The 22,898-nt window shown below is 43.2% G+C and overlaps 1 protein-coding gene across 2 annotated transcripts in view; it reads right to left on the bottom strand.

Moving 5' to 3' along the window:
* Positions 1-7,335: 7,335 nt before the first annotated feature.
* Positions 7,336-22,898, bottom strand: part of LOC144112811 (WD repeat-containing protein 91) — a 49,074-nt gene continuing 33,511 nt past the window's right edge. Inside the window, exons 16-17 of one of the 2 annotated variants that reach the window (XM_077645626.1) lie at positions 21,253-21,420; positions 7,336-10,327 (exon numbers count right to left, since the gene is read on the bottom strand). In XM_077645626.1, coding sequence (XP_077501752.1) covers positions 10,172-10,327; positions 21,253-21,420 — 324 coding nt within the window. In that variant the 3' untranslated portion in view covers positions 7,336-10,171. The remainder of the gene's footprint in view (positions 10,328-21,252; positions 21,421-22,898) is intronic. The other variant, XM_077645627.1, reaches the window with a different exon arrangement.

Below are 22,898 nucleotides of genomic sequence, written 5' to 3' on the forward strand. Positions count from 1 at the left end.
AAGGCAACAGCAGCTTCGAAAGTTATTGCATGCCAACACATAATGGAATTAGGTGTCCCTTTGTTTTTTGTGTGTACTAACTCTTCTATGTCAATGCGCTTTGTATTGCGCCTCCTGCCCGTCCCTATCGAGACCGGCAGTAGTTATTTTTAATTAAGTAGATAATTTAATTAAACACGGTCTTGGGATTTCCGTTCCTAGAGTCGAAGCGACAATAGAGTTGATAGGACTGTTCGCGCGCGCGCGCGCGTGTGTGTGTGCGTAAAGCAGGCGGATTGACGCACAGTGAAAAAATTCTCCGCCAACACCGCCTCAGTGTTCGACTTAAGCGTTCGCTACGGGAGCTTCAGGTGTTTACATCGGTGTGCTCAGAATGAATGAATGAATGAATGAATGAATGAATGAATGAATGAATGAATGAACTTTATTTCCATCATCATGGGGCTTCACGGTCGGGGCGCAGCAATTAGGAAGGGGTGCCTCCCAGCCGGCTATCAGTAAACGTGGCAAAGACCAAATCCAAACAACCGCGGTTGTTTCCTTTCCGGAAACATTCCTTCAAAATCACAAGCAGCGCCATCTACCCCATAAATTTTGCACTACTATTGTGAATAATAATAATTGGTTTTTTGGGGAAAGGAAATGGCGCAGTATCTGTCTCATATATCGTAGGACACCTGAACCGCGCCGTAAGGGAAGGGATAAAGGAGGGAGTGAAAGAAGAAAGGAAGAAGAGGTGCCGTAGTGGAGGGCTCCGGAATAATTTCGACCACCTGGGGATCTTTAACGTGCACTGACATCGCACAGCACACGGGCGCCTTAGCGTTTTTCCTCTATTGTGGTTTACAGCCTCCTTCGCTATATCCGGTATGTTTCCTCGTTATATCAGGTATAAATTTTATAAACGTGCGCATCACAACACGACGAATCGTTTGACAGCATCCGGAACCCCCTGAGAAAACGGTGCGGCGTCTGAAGGTTCTCGGGATGCACGGCTTGTGGGCGGAAAGGGCCTCGTTGCGAATCCCACACATACTTTGGGTTTCATCGCAATTAGTAATTTCATTCTCAGGAACATGCCAAGTCATTTGACACCACTTCGAACATTCCGCGTCAAACGGATGGCCCCGAATTTTATGCAAATGGTGTTCCCGGGGGTGGGGTCCCGCAAGAAATGTCACGTTGTACGTGCGTCACGGAGTGTCGAGGTTTTATCACTGATGTCTACTAGGTGGCTGGATGCCGCATTCCCGCTTTCCAAAGTGGGCGCAAGTGAAGCCACCAGAAGTTGGATGACATGTCCCGGAAGTTCGATGTCTGCTGTGTATTTCAATGCAAAAAGTCGCGTCTTTCGCTCTTCCGTTCTCAGTTTTTCGCGTTGTTTTCGTGTAACTTCTACTGTAATATCAAAGGAATAAGCAGGTTGAACGCGAGAAATGTATAAATTGCTTGGGGAACCCTGTAATTTCAGATAAACCGAAGAAAACAGGCATGCAGGTCTCACCATGCAACGGCAAAGGGGTACGTGCATTAAACACTATTTTCTGATCTGGTTCTTGTCTTACGAGCGTAATTAGGGTAAGTAGTGGAATGACGATCAGTCTAGGCCATCTTAAAAACAAATTTTCGTGTAGCAAATAAAAGGCAATGGCGCGGAAATCCTGACATTCGAACTGCCGCTGTCTCAGTTTCAGGTTGGTGGCGGACGATGTCTCTTCTCATCGACGGCAGCTGATGTTTATCGCTTTAGGGGGTCATTTACCTTCCAGACGTGCTGTTAATCTAACTCAATAGCACAGCCATGTCTCATCTACACAGCGCGAGAGAAACGACTGACGAGAAAGATGAATGCTGCAGCGCATGTGACAAGCGCTGTTAGAAGTCAACTGCACCAAGCATCACGAATAACATCCCATTCAGGCATAATTTGCTACAGTACGAAACAGTACTTGATGCACTAGCTCCGTCGAAAAAATAGTACCACATACCTTTTGGACGCGCTAATGTGTAGCAGCAGAACACCGAAGGCACCCCACCAGATTGTGGCCTCGCCCCCACTCCGGTTCGGTCTAAACATAATTCGGTAAAATGGTCACTGCAAAGTCGGCTGCCTAATGAAGATTCCACCTATTCTTTCTTAAATTTATACACCACTGATGGTATAACTTGGGCTTAGAGCGCGACAACGTGCATCACAACAAAGAGCAGAGTTCGCGACGCAAGCGCAACGACACAGAGCTGAGTACGTACTGTGTGTAGCGACGTTCTGTCGTCTGCTAGTGTCGTCCAATTGCGATGCAATGGACCCTTATTTTTGAAACGTCTTTCCCGAGGACTTTGCTGCTCTCCTCATGCAGTTGCCGGCGCAACAGGTAGGCATTGTCAGGGAAAAAGACGAGAACGTCGAAAAGACAAGGAGCTAAGTGGAAAACGAAAACTAAAACAGAAAAACCGTGCTGAGGTCCGATTTCATGCACTGCCAAAGGCTGACTTCCGGGACATGCTGCCCAACTTCCGGTGGCTTCACTTTCGGGCGCCCGATGCGGCATCCAGCCCCCTAGCGGAGATCAGTGCGTTTGATGGACGTCGCTCTGCACCCTCCCGCAAGCGCGGGGTTTTCGAACGGCGCGAGAAACAGCCCAAATTACTTGAGCCACAGCGGCGAGGGTAACCGCGTTTTCTAAATTCTAAAAAACTGATATGGCTATTGCTAACGGCTGGCTACAAACCTCTAATTGCGATCAGGCACCTCTCAGTAACAGTTAATAATTAAGTGGCCAAATTTAAAGCGATAATTTGCTGGTGGTTTAGCATTACCAGAGTCCTTCAATGAGCATTGAAGGACTGTGGCATTACTAAGCACTAAATACTGTGCGAAAGTCCGGTTTTTTTGCGGGTGACACCTGTCAGTAACAGTTAATAATTAAGTTCACTATTGTACTAGATAACATGATTTGCCTGTTTTTCGAAGCCCGCGAACACTGGTGTACTATGCCGCAAAAAGCTTCTCTTTACGTGAAAAGCCCAATTTTTAAAAATTAGTGGCGAGCTTCCCTGAAAAACCTTCCCTGAAGCCCTGTGCGGTTAATTGAGATGCATCCGGGGTCACGAAAATCCGGTTTCTGCCGGCCACTTTTAATTGTCCTATGTTTTGCCTAAGTGCATGACTTAAAATCTCAAAGGGAGTACTGCGAATTTTTAATAAGAGATTCACTCAGCGCCGAAGTTATGTACTGCAAATTCCGCTCTTATTCGCAATATTTATTTTCAGTCGCGCAAAAGTGCCCTGCATGGTGTTCTGCTGCACCGGTGGTTTACTTTCAGGCCAGCGGCGCCGATATCTTTGGTTGCAGTCGAAAGCACAAGTTTGAACTTTATTTTTTCCTGCATTCACGCAAAAGGTGCAGCTGTGATAAGCCCCTCACGGATATGGGTGTGAGTTGTTGCATGCGTGCCGCGCGGACCAAGATGCTTGAGCAGTAGCCGCTCGTTGCGCTCATGCACCTAAAATAAAGATTGTGCTTAAGAATTTTGGAGAACTCGCGAAAAGGAAAGAAAGAGAAAAAAATATGGAGCCAGGTACTGATCGGGGTGCGTATACGTCAAGCATGCAGGCCCCCAAGATTCCACTGCGCAGAGCGGCTGGGGGCTTCCGAGGCTTGCTTACCGGTTTGGCCACGCATGCGGCGCTCGAGGTGAACCGGAAAACACGGGCGTCGTTTCCGCGGGCCATTTGTAATTTATACGGACCAGAGAGATGTCCGCGCTTTCCATGCAGAACACGCACCGTTATGTGCGCGCAGCGTGCACAGGTCCTCCAGCGAACGCGCCCTTGCAAACGTGTACATAGTTTCATGCGGGGGTTCGATGTTGTATACCAAGCACGCAAGTAAAGAATTTCTTTTTAAAGTGATACTCATATTCGGGCACATATTTCGCGTATGTCCTCACAAATGCATTTCAGTGCGAAAGCACTGCTAGCCGCACTCTCTGGGTTTCAGCGGTGTCCGTCTGCGTGAAGCCTGCAGGCCAAGTGAAACCGGGGAAAGAAGGCCAGCACCGCCAACAATTAAACACACAACGGCGCAGCGTGTGGGACGCGCTGCAGAAACCGACGAAGAACGTCAGCAGACAACTCAATCATGCTGTGAGTAGGTGGCGTCCACCTACAAATTGAGGCAGTTATGCGCCTTTCCTTTTCTCAAAACCAGTGGAAGGTTCGACTCCACAGCCACGTATGCTTTGATGTACGTGTCGGTGGTGTCCACCAGCAAAAAACCGTACTTTCGCACAGTATTTAGTGCCAGAGTCCTTCAATGCTCATTGAAGACCTCTGGTAATGCTAAACCACCAGCCAATTATCGCTTTAAATTTGGCCACTGACGACCGCAGGCATCACCGAAACTGCAGTCTAGAATTGCTTCCTGAGCTGAACGCACCGCACCGCCTGGATTTTTGCTAGCAGAAATGAACGAAAAAAAAAAGAATGCTGTTTCATTCTCGAAGCTCAGAGAAGACAATGCTCGATCAGTGACAGTTTGCCCCCACAGGCCTTTCTATCCAAGCAGAGTGGGAGGATACGGCGACCAGCTGATAACTTCAAACCCAACAGGGGGCCATGCATCGGACTTTGTAAGTTGCATGCCACTTCACCAATCCCCAACTACAGGATGATACCACTCGAAGATCTTGCGTACAAATGATTGACTGCTGATGAAATAAGGTTTTACCATCATGCCCAACGTCCAGCACCTTTTGCCCATATTACAGAGTAACGTGCAGTAATTCATGCCGTCATTTTTTTCCTTCATGTCCACGCCGCGGACGCTTTTGTATCACCAGTTTGGAGGTTAACCTGTTTCGTGAGTCATGTATGGCAGTTTTAGTCTGCAGTATACCCCGTATTCACAAACGGACTTATCTTTTCCTTTCCGTCACTTTACAGTACCTTGACGTGTTTCAGAAACCAACCTGGAACGTGCTCTCTCCCCGCTCGCCGCTACCAGTCGGGTGCTGCGAAAGGAGCGCGTGGCATCCTGTTTGACACGGGCTTGTAGGCATGGCTAGTGCTCTTTCTGCAGCCGCACGGTTTCGCAATTTCCCCGTGTGCGGCCCCAAAACTGCTTACGCTGCAGCGGCGACGAAAACTGCATTTCCGAAACTCTAAAAACTCATATGGAGATTACTTATGGTGGGCTACAAGCCTCATAGCCTCAGTAAATAAGGTGACTAACAGTAAAAGTTAACTATATGTATTCAATATTACAGTTTACCAGCCTGCTAGTATGTTACAACCATGTCTTAGCTGTATTCTGATGCACTGCATTGCTGCCATGCTGTGCAAAGATGCCTTTGAGCTGGTTTACTACATGGCCACTAGTAGTAACTGTAAAACGAGCAACGTCTGGATACCGCAACAACCAGATAGTGCACAACTTTGATTTGGCAAGGTTCAATGCCAACTTTCTGCCAGGGCAGCTTTGGGGAGTAGGAGGATGAGATCACTGCTTCTGCAGCCTTTTCGTCCGACATACAGCACTCTCGGTAGTTTGTTACCGACTTTGAAAGTTCCGAGCTTAGTCCCGACCACCACACGAACTCGCACGCATGCTCTGGGTATTCAGTGGTGTCTTGGTGACCATCATGTAGGTAACATTGCGGTATAACATAGCGCACGTCTTTCATCAAAACACCATTGCAAAGTGTAATTCTTGCTCTAGCTTTCTAGTATGGTTGCATGCACACTGGAAGAGAGAGATATTGTGGCCACCTGTTGCGACAGAAGCGAACCAAAGCTTTACAGACGTTATCCGCTGCCTGACCCTGCTTCACCTTCTCGAAGCTGCCAACTTCGGCAACGGTACCAAAGCAGCCTTCAACAATGAGTTCGACTTCACATACAGACAGTGCTTCAGGACCTCGATCCTGCCTCAATCAGAGGGGAGCCCTCGACAAGCATCTGCAATGGCAAGGCTTTTGCTGGGCACATACACAACCCTGAACAAGAAGTGCACTAGCCTCGTCCAGAAGTACTCAATATGCGGGGGAAGCAAATGAAACGGTGCTTCACCCAGCAACGTTACTAGTGGTTTGTGATCAGTCTCAAAGTGTACTTCAAGTCCTCTAAGATACCCCTCAAACCTCTCCACTGCCCATGTCACGGCTACTGGAGCTTCCTTCAGTGCGCTTGCCCCGACATGAAGGCAGCAATGCAACATAATGCTTGTGACATTCTACATTGCCAGCTGGAAATACGCTTCAAGTGCCGTCACCCAGTTTAGCGCTTAAAATTTCTCCTTCTATCAATATTTTATTTAGGGGATATGCTGCCTTTTTTCTGTATAGGAGACGAATTATGGAATGATCAAATCACAAACCTATCACAAACATATCAATTAGCCCCATTCCTATGGTCGATATGTCCGCCAGAGCACATATAAAACTTTGTGGGATTCATCGTGCTTACTGATGAATATGACGAGGTCATGAAAGAGCACTCCAGAAAGACTCCAGAGGTCTGATGGCGAGTTCTTGACATTCCGAGTGCTGGATATTCCTTCCACGTGTGATGTTGCTGTACATGACGCGTGTGAGCATATATTTCGCCCTTGTGCACAACACGGATATAAAGTTCATCGGTGATTTTATTTTTCTTGTCTCCATACTGTACACAGGGAGTCGGCGAAATTTAGTTTCAGGTCTTGGTGGCTAGTGGTGCTTGGAGATTTGTTTTTGTGGATTTGTGTTCGCCATATGTATTGTAGATTGATTTTCATATGTTGCACCGACATGCAAGCCACAGATCACGTGCTAAGGGCAAAACAAGCTCTTATGAACAATAAATGGCTGCGAACAAACTTATTAGTGAGGTGTTGATGCTAGTGAGCAGGATTTGATCTGGTACAGTAGCAGCAGCAATTTACTGTACTCCATTAACGAGACCATGAGCGCGACGATGGGGCTGCTTTAATTTTTCTTGAAGGGGCATGTGAATATAGTGCATTTTCCAAACCGAACCGAATATGAATAATTTAGCTAAAAACTGAATCATATATTAGTGCTAATATTCGCTACTTATGCATGTATGTGAATGTGCATTTTGCAGAGTGGCTTCCTGTTATCATTTAACATATGTAGCGTGTTGCTATGTGCCCCTTACAGTGTATGACGTGCACTTGCGCCTCATTTATATGCATTACATGATGCCTGGTATGGATCATATTTCTTGTATAATTACCTCATTCAACATATATAATCATACTACACCATGTCACCCCCCTGGAGACTTAACTTGTAGAACCAAGCAAATAGAAAATTTTGATACAGGGATTTTGTGACTTATTTGAAGCCATGTCTGTATTTGTTCTATAAACGCTGTGATAAACGATACCCGACATGGAGCATGTTTAATGCACAATGACCTCATTCATTACTAGTACACAATGAATCTTAATTCAGACCATAAGTTACACTCACATTTTCGCATGTGCCTTTCAAGGTAGCAGTTGCAACCACTACTGCAACTTCGGTTTCCACAGGAGTTTTCAACATGTAGGAGAACACCATGCAGCTGACATCTTTACCCTCAAGATTGTTGGCATAAATCCCTCTAGAGGAATAGCTCGTAGTCACTTGCCTCAGTGTTTGGCTTCTTAAAAAAAACAAAAAAACATTAGCTTTAGGGCTTGCAACTGGCAGGAAGAAACAGAGCAGTACTCTCGGTCACCACCACCTCTCATTTGCCGCGAAGCAGTGAGCACGGGCGAACAAATTTTGTTGTCTGGTACAACCATCTGCAAATTCTTCTTAAGCAAAGCAATGGTTTAAATTTATTTTTCTTGTGACGCAGGGAAAACATTTAAAAGAGCAAAGCCCTGCACTTTCTTTCTATGTGATGGTAAATTGAGTGCCTGAGTAAGTGTCATTTGCCAGTAACAGGAGGGAGGGTGATGACTGGAGAGTCGGCCCATACCTTGCCTGCCAGGCTGGCTCGGCGCCCGACCTGTTGGCCTTTACATGAGCTCGACAGCCTTAGCATGCAATGTGTGATTGACAGCAGCGCGTGAAAAGTATCCACTGCAATTGTAGGAATAATGAATGCTAGTTCATGCGTGTAATACCATACTGAGCCTGCCCAACACCGGATGTCCGTAGGATGTCAGATTCAGAACACTGCAGCCTTCCATGAATGAACATTTGCAGGACTTCTGATGGAGCAAACAAACCAGACACCAAAAAATATGTCCGATGTTAGCGCCATTGGTGTCCCGTTTGGGACGTACACATTCAGACCTTCACCAGACATCCGCCAGAAATCTGTGGTCCAAATTGGCATAAGATGCCCGTGTGCTGTGCAATGTCACAAAAACCTGTTAATGAACCTTGGATAGTCGAAATTAATCTGGAGCCTTCCACTACGAAGCCTCTTCCTTCTTACAGTCGCTCTTTCGTCCTTTCCCTAACAGTGCATTTCAGGTGTCCACTGAGAAGTGAGACAGTTTACTACGCCTTTCCATTCCTCAAGAACAAATTTCATTTTATGTGCACGGTCTGCACGCACGTGGTGGTCACCTGACCGCTTGTCAAGAGCTGTGTGTGGTCGGCGGCTGTGAAAAGTAGCACATCGTGTTAAGTGCTTCAGAAAAAGCTTCAAGGATGTAATATGCCACAGAAAAAAGTTTAGAAGAGTGAGCTGGCGGGCTAGTTGGTTCTTTTGCATGGTGAGGGAATAGCACAAGGACGAGACACAAGGAACATTGAGAGACACATGCGGACGCAGTGCCCGTGTGTGTCTTTCAATGTTCCTTGTGTCTCGCCCTGTGCTGTTCCCTCACTATGCAAGAAAACAGTTCTTTAAAACAAGGTAGTGTACAATGGAGAAAGCAGGTACCATGCAGTCTTTGAAACATGCCAACATTTATCAAATTATAGCTATGGCTGTTTATGGCACATAGCACAGCTTTCATATACAAGTAGCTAATGCACGTAACAGTGTATACTGTTGGAAAATGATATTATATTTCAAGTGTAACATGGGCACTGAAATGAAGTAGATTCTGCTAACATTATTCTGTCTAGAATGATCAGTGCGACTCAAATAGCTGCTTAAACGTAACAACACTCAGTGACAAACTGGTTTTCATCATAAGAGGGCATACTTCCAACAAAACGGCTACACTGACTGTGTTACCCATATTAAACGCAAGGTAATATTTCTGGATGTTTCAAGAAGTGGTATACAGTACTGAAAAAGGAATATATGCATCAGGGCACATACATGAGTTGAATGTAGTACCTTCTGCACAGACATGAAACTCCACATCATTCACTCTAAAAGGGAACATCTCATCTAAGTGCCTTCTTAACAAGGACAACAGTGTATGTGATTTTGAGTATCAAAGAAAACTTCTGAAAATGCGACTGATAGTATGGCGGACCCTTGCCACAATAACATAAATAGATATCGCAAAGTGTGCCTCTCCACCCCTCGCAGAGGTTAACAGTGTCACTGATTTAGGCACAACTTAGCATGGGAGAGATTTTCTTTATGACACTGCACTGCAAAATGAAATGCAGAGACTGAAGGTAGCAATGTGCTCACTTGCTCAACTTTGATGATAAGAAGGTCAGAGGTAACTATTAACAGAAATTAAAAAACTAACATGCATGAAGCTTCCAGAGGGTTTTGTACTGCGAGACTCCAAGGTATAGAACTTGGCACAATGAGGCACAGTGCTGGTCAACTTAAATCTGACAAAAATGAAAATTGATCAGAATAGCCGAGCTGGTACAGCCGAAACCATCTCTGTATGAAGTTGCTTTGACAGTTCACACTATACACCAGATTAGAATGGCCTGTCCCATGATATAAACAACAACACAGCATTTACCAAAGTAACTTTATACATGAGAATTTATACAGGTGCGCAGTACATCACTGCTGTACACTTGGCAATAATGCCTACTAAATCGCACAGTGAGCACTGCTGAAAACAGGACCACTCTTTTGGGAAGAGCCCATAGTAAGTAGTTGGCCATACAGTGCTCAAGTTGGAGGATGGCAGCAGTGGTAGTGATACAAAAAGAGGTCATGCTATGTAAAAGTTATATGCTGGTACATTTTCTGCCATCTGTGTTCATGTCTAACACTCAGCAGTTGCGAAGACCAGTGTCAAACATGGCTGAACAGTGTAGCCACTGTAATGGACCCATCCAGTGAAGCAGTAGCACAAGTGCTGCAGTCCACAGCCAGCGACCAGTCCACAGTGACAACATGGCTCTTGTGGTTGCCAACACACAGGACATTAGTGAAGCTGCCATTTTCTTCCTGCAGTTAAGTGAGGATGTGAACACATGTGCGAGAAAACTGAATTTTACAACCATAAAGATACAAATATAAAATTAAATATGAAACTAAATTGTGTTTAAGTTACCCAAGCTACCACATGTATGCTACAGTAGTTGCATGCGGTGTCTCACCAACGATGGCCAGAAGCTCGATGCTTAGGTGTTGAAACCGTTTTTAATGTTATGATTAAAGGTTGAATGATTAGGTGCTAAAACGATCTGTAATACTTTTTCCACTGGGCAGCTGAAGTGGACAGTCTGAATGGCACTTCAGGCACCAAACACAGGCAGGTTCAGCAAATTGATAAGAAATTGCTGAAGGGCATGATAGTTCAGAAAAATGCACATGCTCTTCCATGATACTGATATGCAAACTTGCCAAACAGATGATACATGTGCTCTTAGTTGATATAACAGAAATTAGGGCAATAAATGAAGCAAAGGCATTGCAAGAATGAAATTAATCCATGCAAACAATGGCCTGTAAACAGGGTTTGCAGAACTATGGATGCCACAGCAAATCATGAACCAACTTGCTAAAAATCTCTCAGCATGTAAATGCTTACAAAGCACCTTTTTATGAGCCATATGAATTAGACTGTGCTTCTGTGAAATGTATGCATCTCTGTAATCATAAACATATGTACTATCGGCAGCAAAAGTTTGCGGGACGCAAATTCTCAGAACAACATTTATTATAGCTCTGTCTAGCAACAAAATCGCCTGGTATTATTACCAGAGGAAGGAACATGTACGTTTTTTTATATGTGCATACATTTCAGGCGGTTGGTTTGGGTTACTGCACCAAAATAATTTTTTTTCCGCATACATACTTCCCGTAAACTTTTGCTGCCAGCCAGTGCAAGATGCAGTTGAAATACTGTTCAGCTAGCTTATGCACATACTGACAAGCTATGTCTGGCCTTCTGATGCAGAAGTTATCGCACTTCATATTAGCGAGTGGGGATTATCCTGTTTGTAGCATACTGTCATGGTTAAAGGGGCTCTGAAACACCTTCTGCTCCGATGAAGATTTCACAAGTGGGACCACTTAAACTGGGTTATTTAAAAGGGGCAACTTGGCAAAGTGGGACCATTTAAATGGAACCACTTGACAAACGGGACCATTTGGAGCTTCCCAGTTTGAAAAAAAAAAAATTGGAAATTTCAATTAGAACCATGCGATTGGATATTTCAGATGGTTCCGAAAGGATTTTGAAACAGGTTCAGATTATGCCTTTAATCAATTTGCATATTATTAAGGTTCAAAAGGAAAATTGATTTATGAGGACTGCAGGGCAATGCTGAGCCTGGTGCCAACATTTTCAAAGGAGAATTGAAACTGTGAGAATTGTATATATCAAGAAACACACACAAGCATACATCACATGCAAGAAACACATACTATAGTCAAACACTAATAACATTAGCTCATGTATACACGTCCACAGAACACACTTCTGCTCCCATATATATGCCCCACTTATGAGACTCTCCTATTGGGGTCAGTGGCACTTGCTATTGAGTGCAGTTATTTCATATAATTTCGACTGCAGTGATTGATCAAATGATGAATACAATTTAGTAGGTTAAGCTGCTGACAGCTCTTATTTTAAGCATCATATTATAGTTCTGCTTTGTATGCATGTTGAATATGCAAATGTTCACATGAATTGTGCCTCCACTTAATGCCCAGCTGTGACCACTTGCAGTCTAGTGGTCCCACTATGCAAACCACTTGCTTTCGAATGGCCCCACTTGAAAGCAAGTGGGACCACTTGTAAGAACCACTTGCTTAAATGGCACCACTTGAAAGCAAGTGGGACCATTTGTAAAACCTATTTGCTTTCAAATAGCACCACTTGAAAACAAGTGCGACTATTTGGAATCCCACTTCATATTTTCACCTGGGTGAGGAGAGTATATAAACTCACTCAATCTCTAGATTCTCTCGTCATGAACACTTGAGCCATACAATACACTTCTAGATGCAGCAGAGAAGCCATAATTTCGCATGAAAGTTGGAGAGTTCTTTCCAGCAATTTTTTCATGCTCTCCTCCAACTGTGCGCTCCTGCGTAATTCTGTTCAGAGATAGTTATTGATTAGATTCTTTCAGACATCACACAGCTACCATGGTCGCGGCTAGTCAGGAAGCTACCCCCCCCCTTCCCAAGCACTATGGAATTCTGGTGGGTGCCGGTGGTGGGCCGGCAGAGTGTGAAAAAAGTGATGAGAGGTGAGGGAAAGGTGCGAAGATGCTGAAATTAAAATTTTGACTAAAAATAACTCGGCTACTATAAAATGCATTAAAAAATTCTTGCTGGAAGATATTCATGAAGCAGCCTCCTTTAACATCCCATGAATACCACACCTTTATAAGTTCCCAGGAAAATGCACCCATGGCCAGAGCCAAACCCAGTTAAGAAAAAAACATTGGAAATTTCAACTGGAACCAACTGGACATTCCAATTGGTTCCATTGGACCAACCAATTGGACCCATTAGGCCCTAGGCAGTTACTGCATCCAGAAAATATTCACAAAATATACCTCACAATTAAGTTGCACAAAATACACAATGTGAAAAATATTTCTACAACATAACATATTATTAATGTACAAGAGGAAAACTGATGTGTGAGGACTGCAGGGAAACACTCTGCCTAGTGTCAATCAACATTTTTATTAGAGAATTGAAATTCACATGCTTTTACGAAAATCAAGGCTAACAATTCACGCATACGTCACACACAAGAAACACTACACATTCAGACACCAGTCGCATATATTAGCTCAATATGTCCATCTAGAGAATGCAGTTCTGCTCGAGCTTATATTTCTCATTTATGAGGCTCTCATGCTGGGGCCAGTGGCACTTGCACACTGAGCACAGTTATTTTATTTAATTTCGACGGCAGTGGTGGTGCAAATTATGAATACAATTTAGTAGGTTAAGCTGCTGATAGCTCTTATTATAAGAACCATATATTAGTTCTGCCTTGTTTATCAAATATGTAGCCATTCACATAGATACACTGGATGCAGTTGGACAGACCAAATGGATGCAATTGATACCAATTGGGCTTACCAGTTGGAAACTCAATTAGTCCCCTTTGGACTATCCAATTGAAACACGATTCCAATTGGAACCAGTTGGAAATTGAGCTGGTTCAATTGGAACCAGTTGCAAACAAAATTGGTTCAATTGAAGCCAGTTGGAAATCCAAGTAGTTCCAAATGTTTTTTCTGACTGGGAAGTGCAGGCATCTCTTGGAAAAACAGTTGCACTGAGGTGTTCCCTCAAGCTTAAATTAACCCTTTGAAGGTGCACTAAAGAGGAATCTGAACTCGTCTTTTTACAGCAGGAACTCCACCTACAAGCTCCAAGCAATCTTAGAAACATCAAATTATTGTCCTTTGCAGCCGATTTCCCCATTAAATTGAATTAAACGTCCAGGCTCCCGCCATTTTTTTTTAACCCACCTTCGACAGTAGGAGGAGTCAACCAATGCGTGGAGTGCCTTTCAGCCAGTCGTTTGGCGGCTTCGCTTTCGCTTTTATTTTGTTTTTTAGGTTTCCGTGAATAAATAGTTTCTGTCGCAGACAACATAGATGCAAATTAGGCCCGCGGAAATAAAATCATGCGTGGACTCTGCTTTACGTATCACTCCGGCAATGGCAGACACGCAAGCCGCCACCTGACTGACTGGAAGGCACTCCACGCGTTGGTTGACTCCTCCTACTTTCGGAGGTGAGTTCAAAAATAAAGGCTGCTCGGGGCATCTAATCTGATTTAATAGGGAAATCAGCCACACAGGCCAAAAACTCGAATTTTGTAAGAATGCTTGGAGAGTGTAGATCGAGTTTCTCCGGTAAAAAAGACGAGCTCAGAATCATCAGTAATAAGAATAATAACTCGGTTACGTAATATTTTTTTGTCAATGTCAAAAGTTTTGTGAATCTCCAAAACAGAAAGCGATTCCATGATCCCTCGGTGCCTACTTGACAAATCCTTTTATTTCAATGTTACTTTTTTCAAAAATTATGCCACAAGTAAGAGCTTTTGCACATCCTTGTCACAAATTTACGACTGGTAGTTTGCACTGGAAAACTAAAGAATTGTCTGGAGGCCTGAATATACTATTTAGGTGAAAAAATAATTGTTTTAGATGGAAAGAAAAAATAGTGCCTGAAAGGGTTAAATGAGTAAAGACACAAAATTTTTGCTTACATGTTTTCTTTTTTCAAACTAGTATACATCGATCACCCTGTGGTATTCCCCTACGGCCACTATACTCTGTTCCATACATAGCAGACAATGCTCCCAAAGCCAGTTCGCCTGTTCGTGCAGGCTAAGTCTGCGCCCAAAAAGTAGTTCACCATACAACTAAAGTGAACACGAGCATATTTCATTGTAGCAGATCTTAAGTACCGTGAATGGTAATTCTCCTCCAGATTGTTTTACCTCTTGCCACATTTCCATCCTGCAACTCAACGAGATTTTGAGAAGTATGAATGACATGTGCCGATATGATATGCGGCTCATAGGGCGAATCACTCTTACTCCATCTGCGCCTAAAAAGTAGTCCACATTCTGTGAAAATTATAGCCAGAGGGCCCCAACACTGAGTGCCTCACAATTTTGACTGCAATTTTCAAAGCTGCCACTTTGTTTTGTACCGCTCTTTGTTTTCGCCAAACCGCTCACCGAAGCTTCGAGAAGAACAAATGATATGTGGCGGAGTATTATGGTTTCGTGGGTGCATTACTTCTGCAGCGTCCACAGCGTTGCCTGTTATGTATGAAACGGAGTGTAAACAATGAATAATTGAATTTCTTGATGCTGTTTTGGTTTTGGCATCAACAATCGAATGATGGCTGTGACATGCAAGGTGTGTTCAGGTCATGCGATGCATGAAAAATACTGCAATATAATCTTTGATACTTAGTTTTAATTCACTGAAATGCTTAAGGCAACCTGCTTCGAGAGCTCGAATGACAATAAGTAACGTATCAGCGGTTATAATGCACTTTTTACATGCCTCATGTTAGCTAAACACATCTTACATGTCGTAACCGTCGTTCGGTTGTTGAATCCAGAACTGCAACAGCATCAAGGAGAAATTAAATTCTACAATACTTAGCAGCCATGAGGGAATACCATGGGGTGATCCATGTAGTATACTAATGTCTAATGTATCGTTACAGAGAAGAAGCTATGCAACTAAAATGAGATGTCTATAGTCCTTTAAGAGCTTATGGGAATAGTAATTCATCACCTTTATTAGCTGTATAACCAGCAAGTGGCACAGCTCAAAGGGACATTGTCGGAGACCAGCATAAAAATATTGGCATATTCTAGTAGATCTAACCACATAGCAGCATACGAGGGCAGAGCTCGCAGTTTAGGCAGGAATTTATATTTTAAATTCGCAAAGAAAGTTAAGTGTCAAGTTTGAGCAGATGGTAGAGCCATGCTGTGTTCTCTCGTAGTGGCTAACATGGCAGATGCCTGGAGTGGCCTGGAGTGAGTACACAGCATTTTATAACTACGCCCCATTATCATACAGGCAATTATTTTTGTTCATATCAATTTAAAGGTGCACTAAAGAGGAATCTGAACTCGCCCTTTTTACCGCGAGAACTCTAACTGCACGTTCCGGGCATTCTTAGAAACTTTGAATTATTGTCCTGTGCGGCCTATCACCCTAATTAGATTGGATTAAACGTCCCAGCTCCCACTTTTTTTTTAACTCAACGCAGTAGGTAGGCGGAGTCAACCAATGTGTGGAGTGCCTTTTAGCCAGTCCCGTGGCAGCTTTGCTTTTATTTTGTTTTTTAGGTTTCTGTGAACAAACAGTTCCAGCCACAGACAATACAGCTGCAAATTAGGCCCATGGAAATCAAAATACACGTGGACTCTTTGATTTACATATCACTCTGCCGATAGCAGAGCGGCAAGCCGCCGTGGGACTGGCTGATGCGTTGGTTGACTCCTCCTACCTACCGTGTTGAGTTAAAAAAAAAAAGGTGGGAGCCGAGACGTTTAATCCGATTTAATTAGGGCAATCGGCCACCCAGGGCAATAATTCGAAGTTTCTAAGAATGCCCGGAATGTGCAGATAGAGTTCCCGCAGTAAAAAGACGAGTTCAGATTCCTCTTTAGTGAACCTTTAAGACAGCCTACTTTTTGCTCTTTCAATAAATTACAGCTGCCTTTATAGTTTAACCTTGCTTGATCATCTTTTAAACTGTCTTCAAAAAAGGAATCACTCAACTTATGTTGCCGATATACTTGTGACGGCACTGCCATCAGCAGCACTGCTGCCAGCAAAAGCGGTTGCTGGCACCTGTGATAGATATCACCTGTACTATTTTGTAGATATTTCTAAAATTCACCTTAATGATCTCAACTATAGATTTAATAAAACATACGCATCTCGGTTCATGATACTCTCACTGCCATTGCATGCTGCCTAGGCGATACAGCAGTCGTCACATCTAAAGAGTTGCATAGAGTTACTATGCTATATTTCGTGTCCTTGATGTAACGGTTCACAGACGCCATCTACCATGAGAGAGCAACACTAACATATGGAAAAAATTACGTATTAAATTGTTCTGCTGTGTTTCTCAGCACCAAAGCCTGGTATTTGTTAAAAAAGGATAGGAGGTTTTATTTATTTATTTTTTTCAGTACTCTCAGAGCCCGGAGGCATTACAGAGAGGAAGGGAATATAAAATCTGTGGCAATTTTCTTGAATTCTTCAATGTCGGTAATAGTAGAGGTGAAGGCAGGAAGGCGGTTTCATTTTGCAGTGCATGAAATAAATGAATTAATACAAGGTTGGTTTGGCAGTGTAGGATCCCTACCTTGCAGCTGTGGTCAATGCACGAAAGTATATGAGATGGAGGAGGGAATAGGTGATTTTTGAGAATAGGGGTGATATAATAAATTTCGTGAAAAAGGCATAAGCGAAAATATCTGCAGCACTGAGAAAGAACTGAAAGACCAAGGGTTGAATTTACTGCATATATGCTTGCTGTTCAAGCATAATTTGAAACAATAAAACAGGCAGCACAGCTTTGGGTTGACTCCAAAGTGGTGTGAGCCACAATCACTAACTGAGACATATTGGATTCGACTGGGAAGAAAACATTTAATCCAGACTAATACCCAATCGTTAGTATAAAGAGCACTTAGTTCGAAAAACAGCAAGTCATATGAAGCAGTGTCAAATGCCTTAGCAAAATGTAAAAAAATGCAGTAAACAAGAACGTTAGCACACACAGCACGAAATAAATAATTTCTGAAGGATAGGAATTGTTTCTTGCATGAAAAAAATTTTCTGAAGCCGTGTTGGCAAGAATGGAAAAATTTGTTAGATTTGAAAAAAGCAACACTGTGAGAGTAAATTATGTGCTCAAGGAGTTTGCAGGGTACACTGGACAATAAAATGAGCTAAGAGTTGAGTGCTGAAACAGTACCGCCTGATTTATGCACCGGAACCACCTTACCAACTCTCCAGTCATGGGGGATGGAGCAACTCTGTAATGACTGTATAAAGATTTCATGAAGAATCAATGATGAGCAGACAGATGTACTGTTCAAGAACTTAATTATTATGCCGTCGATACCTAAAGAAACTGAAATATTCTGCCTTTAAACTGAACCTGACACACCAACGGAATGAATGATTATTGGATCCTTGGGAAGTATAAGGATCAGGGTAAAAGGATGACATTGTGGGTGACCAACACAAGGCAAAAAATTCATTGAACACTTTGCAAGAGTGACTCTCGTGTATTGAAGTGTTACTACCATCGGAGAGATATACCATATTCACCTTACTCTTGCTGATAAAATTCCAAAATTTTCTCTGGTTATCTCGGGTTAAGATACAGGAGTGTGTGCTGATAGAATTCCTTCCGAGTACAATTTTTTTGTACTCAGCATTGGCAGTAGAGCAAGCGTTCCAGCGTTTGGCTATTTGTGCTCCCTTGGCCTGCCAAAACAGCTTCTCTTTCTGTTCAGCAGGCATTGCAGGTGCGCATTAAACCATGCTGCACGAGCATTAGACATAATGCGTTTCCGAGATATGATTTTATTAATTAAAAATCAATGGTTTCTTTCAACAAGGCCCAATTTTCTTCAACACAGCGAGTTTAGAAACTTGGAATGAAGTCGGCGATGAAATTCATTGACAAGGTGATGGTTCGGGCTAGTGGGTATGCGTTATGATCCATAGCGCAGCAACAAAACAGGGAACAAACACAAGCGCTTGTGTTTGTCCCCTGTTTTGTTGCTGCGCTATGGATCATAAATTCATTGATTCAAAGGTTATAGAGTCGAAGTCCACGTTTTTATGGTCATGGATAACTTTTACCATTTTGGTAGTGGGAACAGAAGTGTGCAGTTCAAAATAAATGAGGCAGTGATCACTTAAACAAGGCATGCATTTTAAACAGGAAACAAGCTGAGGTGTGGTAGTTAGAATAAGGTCAAGGATGTTAGCAGACTGATGTATAGATTGTGTAGGTTGAAGAGCAAGCTGCTTAAGATTAAAATCTAGGCAGAGGTCAATGTCAGTAAGAGCACTCGGATGAAACACCAAAGGAGGGAGGAGAGTGATGGCAGTTAACTGCAAGAAAATTAAAATCACCAAAAAGAAAGAGTGGACTTGAAGGGAACCGGACAACTAACTCGTCCAATACAACATGTAGCTGGGAACTAATCGTCATGAACGAATTAGGTGGTTGATAACACGCAAAAAATAAAATCATGATATCCTAGAGTGACACATGCACACACTATTTCTAACTGCGAAGCAATGTCTAAAACATAAGAACTCAAACTTTATCACGTACAGCGATCAGCACACTGCCACCGGTACGCAAGACATGGTCACAGCGAAAAAACTTGAACACATTTTTACATTAAAAGATTTCATTATCGGCAATATCACTCAAAAGCCGAGTTTCTGTCAAGATAACAATGTCAGCTGAACACGTACCATTAACTGCAGACAAGTCATTACATTCGTTACGCACACTGTGCACATTGGAAAAAAAGAAAAGAAACTGGCTTTGCAACCGGGCATTCAGAGAGCTATTGCAAAGAATTGCTAGCCCAGGCCATCTCTACGCCATGATAACACGTATTGCAATGCCTTGTCAGTTGAAAATTCGGCTCCCAAGTGTTTAAGCCCTAAATCAACAAGCGGCTGCACTCTGCGCCTACGCAACTTTAAGTCCGCTGGTGGCAAAGCGCAGCACGTGACACAAGCATGATTCCAAGATCTCTGTCCCTTGCACAGGCAGGAGTGAAGATGCCCTGCCTTTTCTGCATCGGCAAGAAATCTTCCCCGCAGGGAAGAGCACCTCTCCAATGAAGGTTCCCTGCACAATTGTGCAAAGTTGCACGGAAGCTATTTTGTTAGGGTGTGCTTTCTTGCGTAGAAGCATTTTATATACTTTTCCATTGCTCTACAGAGCCGTGCAGAGACCCCGTTAGTGTCGTTGCGTGGGTTCGCCGGGGTTTGCAGTTACTGCGAAAGTTCTCGTCTTAACTGAATCACACGCAAAGCAGTTCTTCTTAAACAAAGTTTTTTAACACTGCATCCTATGGGGAACCAACCAAATTGTCTCACACTGTTCATCTTTTAAGACGAGAATCTGTCTTAATAGGAGTCTACTGTAGAAGGTGTATCTAGGTTTATTTTTGTGAGAGAGAGCTGTGGCACATTTCCATGCTTAAACTAGCAGTGAGCAAAATTTATGATGCTTTCTCTGTCTTAGTGACCAGATATTGGCCAAATAATCCACAGAATGGGATTCTTATTTCCTCCAGTGGGTATGGAATAATTAGGTCATAATTTATTTAAACTGGCTTTAGCTTCGATTGCAAAGCACATCAAGTATATTGTAACTTGTAACAGTGTACTTGAAAGAAGGCACCTTGGAAAACACAGATGGTGATTACGTGGACTCACAAACTACTGATATGCCAGCTATGTACCAACATCAAAGACGAGTTACTAGGTGTAGTTCAGTCCCTGATCTCAGCACCTGTCACAGAATGTGCTGAAAGCCTGTGGATGTCATAATGTGTACTGAGTAAAAAGCCTTCATTACAATGACAACAGTGTCACAAAGTGCTGCTTTTTAAACACGATCACAAACTATCTTTAAAGTGCGTGTTCTAAGCTATGTTCGATGGTAATACTTTGTGGAACATAAGTATATGTACACAAAAATCAGTTTAGTTTAGTTTAGTTTATGCGGGTTTAACGTCCCAAAGCACCTCAGGCTATGAGGGACGCCATAGTGAAGGTCTCCAGAAATTTCGACCACCTGGGTTCTTTAACGTGCACTGACATCGCACAGTACACGGGCCTCTAGAATTTCGCCTTCATCGAAATTCGGCCGCCGCAGCCGGGATCGAACCCGCGTATTTCGGGTCAGCAGCCGAGCGCCATAACCATTGCGCCACCGCGGCGATGTACACAAAAATCAGACTACACAGATATCTCAACTTAGAGATTTATGTCAGTGCTCCTTTAGGTGCATTGCATTTAAATTAAGAGCTTATGGATTCAGCAGGACTCCAGTGGTGATCCACCTCTTAATCACTGGTTCTGATGAATGTACCTGACAAGTGCAGGAACTTTGGTTTTGATTACCACATTGTGTAAAAAAAAAAAGCAACACATATTGAACATTTCTTCCTACTCTTAGGATGCGTGCACAGCTTGTTAGCCTGAATTACTGTTGCATAAGTAACACAACTATACTGAGATCATTGTGCAGGCTTCTTCTAGCCGAACTTACCAGAAAACTTCTCACTGCAAGGCACCACAGATTAGCAAGTAATCAAAACAAAACTCTAAATTAACTGTTACGAACCTTGTATACAATCCCAGAGCTAGGTGCACAGGTCAAAATATGCTCACTGTCAGCACCCAGTGAAAAGAGTTTTCCAACTGGCCGGAATCCTGATGGTCCCATACAGCCAGCATGGAGAGGGAATTCAGCCACTTTTTGACCTGTCTTGTACACATTCCATTGCCTCAGCTGCGAAGAGAGAAACAAAAACGTACTTGCAGTGACACTTTCAGATTTTATTCACAGGTCACCGAGTAAAGACCTAGTAATGATGACCAGAAATATGTCAGTCCAAGAGCTGCATACATCTGCATCAACGCTTTGTGAAGGGATGCAGTTTCATTTTGAACAAGTGTGTGTACCCTTTAGCCTCGCTGAATTATCAAATAGCTGCCCCCTGCCACACGAAAAGATAACTCACAGAAAAAATCCCTGGCTTCAGATGCATATAGCCAAGTACTATTGCACTCAGTATGACATCAAATGTATAAACACTGACCGAAATTCATTCTAGAAAAAACTCATAGCAGCTGCGTGTGGTGTGCCTGAGAATGGAAAAAGTGGGGAACCCCAGAGTGATACTAACGATGCCCTACAGTGATAGTTGCAAGAAACCCTTTGGGATTTCTCTGGTAACTGCTGTTTAACCTTCCTTGGGAGATGATGAAAGGCAGGGTAAATGCCATGCAAAGCCTAGCCCCCACCTCCTGAGGCACCTCCCCTCTGTCCCGCAGCCTGATGGCATTGCAAAAAGACTCGGCCACTATGCGTGCATGCACCTCACCTGTCCTGGACTCACTGGATATTTTTTTTAGAGCACTACATTCTTTCTTTCCATGCTGCCAGATTTGGAAGGGATATGGCTGCCACCAGTTAGTGTTTGATATAAAGCATGCTTCACGTAATTTGAACCAAGGATTTAGAAAGTGGGAAATCACAGCTGGGTGAAACCAACTGCACATTAATTGCTGTTATGAGGCACTCCTCAGAGTATTTTTATATTTTCGTAATTAATTACCTAATTAACTGAGATTAATTATGCAAAAATTTTAATATGCACTTTAGGGCCAAGTGCATTTGGTTGAGTTGTGGAGGGGGTTAAGAAACAACTGATCTAAGTTTTTTTTACAAATGTACCTTCTGCGTGATCCTTTTTTTACGTCTTTTAAAGGAAGCCTGCAAAATATGAAAAAATGCCATGTGGCTTTGCTCATGCACTACCATATTGAAGCGCTCCCAACTGTGGTTCGAACAAACAAACGCATGCTGACCGTGCCCAAGTGAGTGGCTGCCGCTCAGTTCGATGGGTTGCACAATGATACGGATAAAGAAAACAGAGGCTACTTCGAACTACGCAGCTTGACTGCTTTCCTTTCTTTTCTTTTTGTTTTGTCAGTTTGACTGCTCATAAAGGCTCCACCTGAATTGTCTCTCGGTGGACTTCCTATCGCTTATCGCAGATCACAGTGCATGCTTTCCATATTCCAGGAAAATGTGCTAACACACTTACAAACTACGCGGACAGCAGCGTCAGCCACTCACTTCACGACGGTGGGCGCACACACTTCGTTCATTCAAAGCGCATTTGGCAGCGCGACAATACATTAACACAAAAGCAGTCACTTTTTTTTAATTTCTCAGGCTTTATATGCCGAAAAAAAAGACCC

The sequence above is a fragment of the Amblyomma americanum genome, chromosome 1, assembly GCF_052857255.1.
Source record: "Amblyomma americanum isolate KBUSLIRL-KWMA chromosome 1, ASM5285725v1, whole genome shotgun sequence".
In the NCBI taxonomy this organism is placed as follows: domain Eukaryota; kingdom Metazoa; phylum Arthropoda; class Arachnida; order Ixodida; family Ixodidae; genus Amblyomma; species Amblyomma americanum.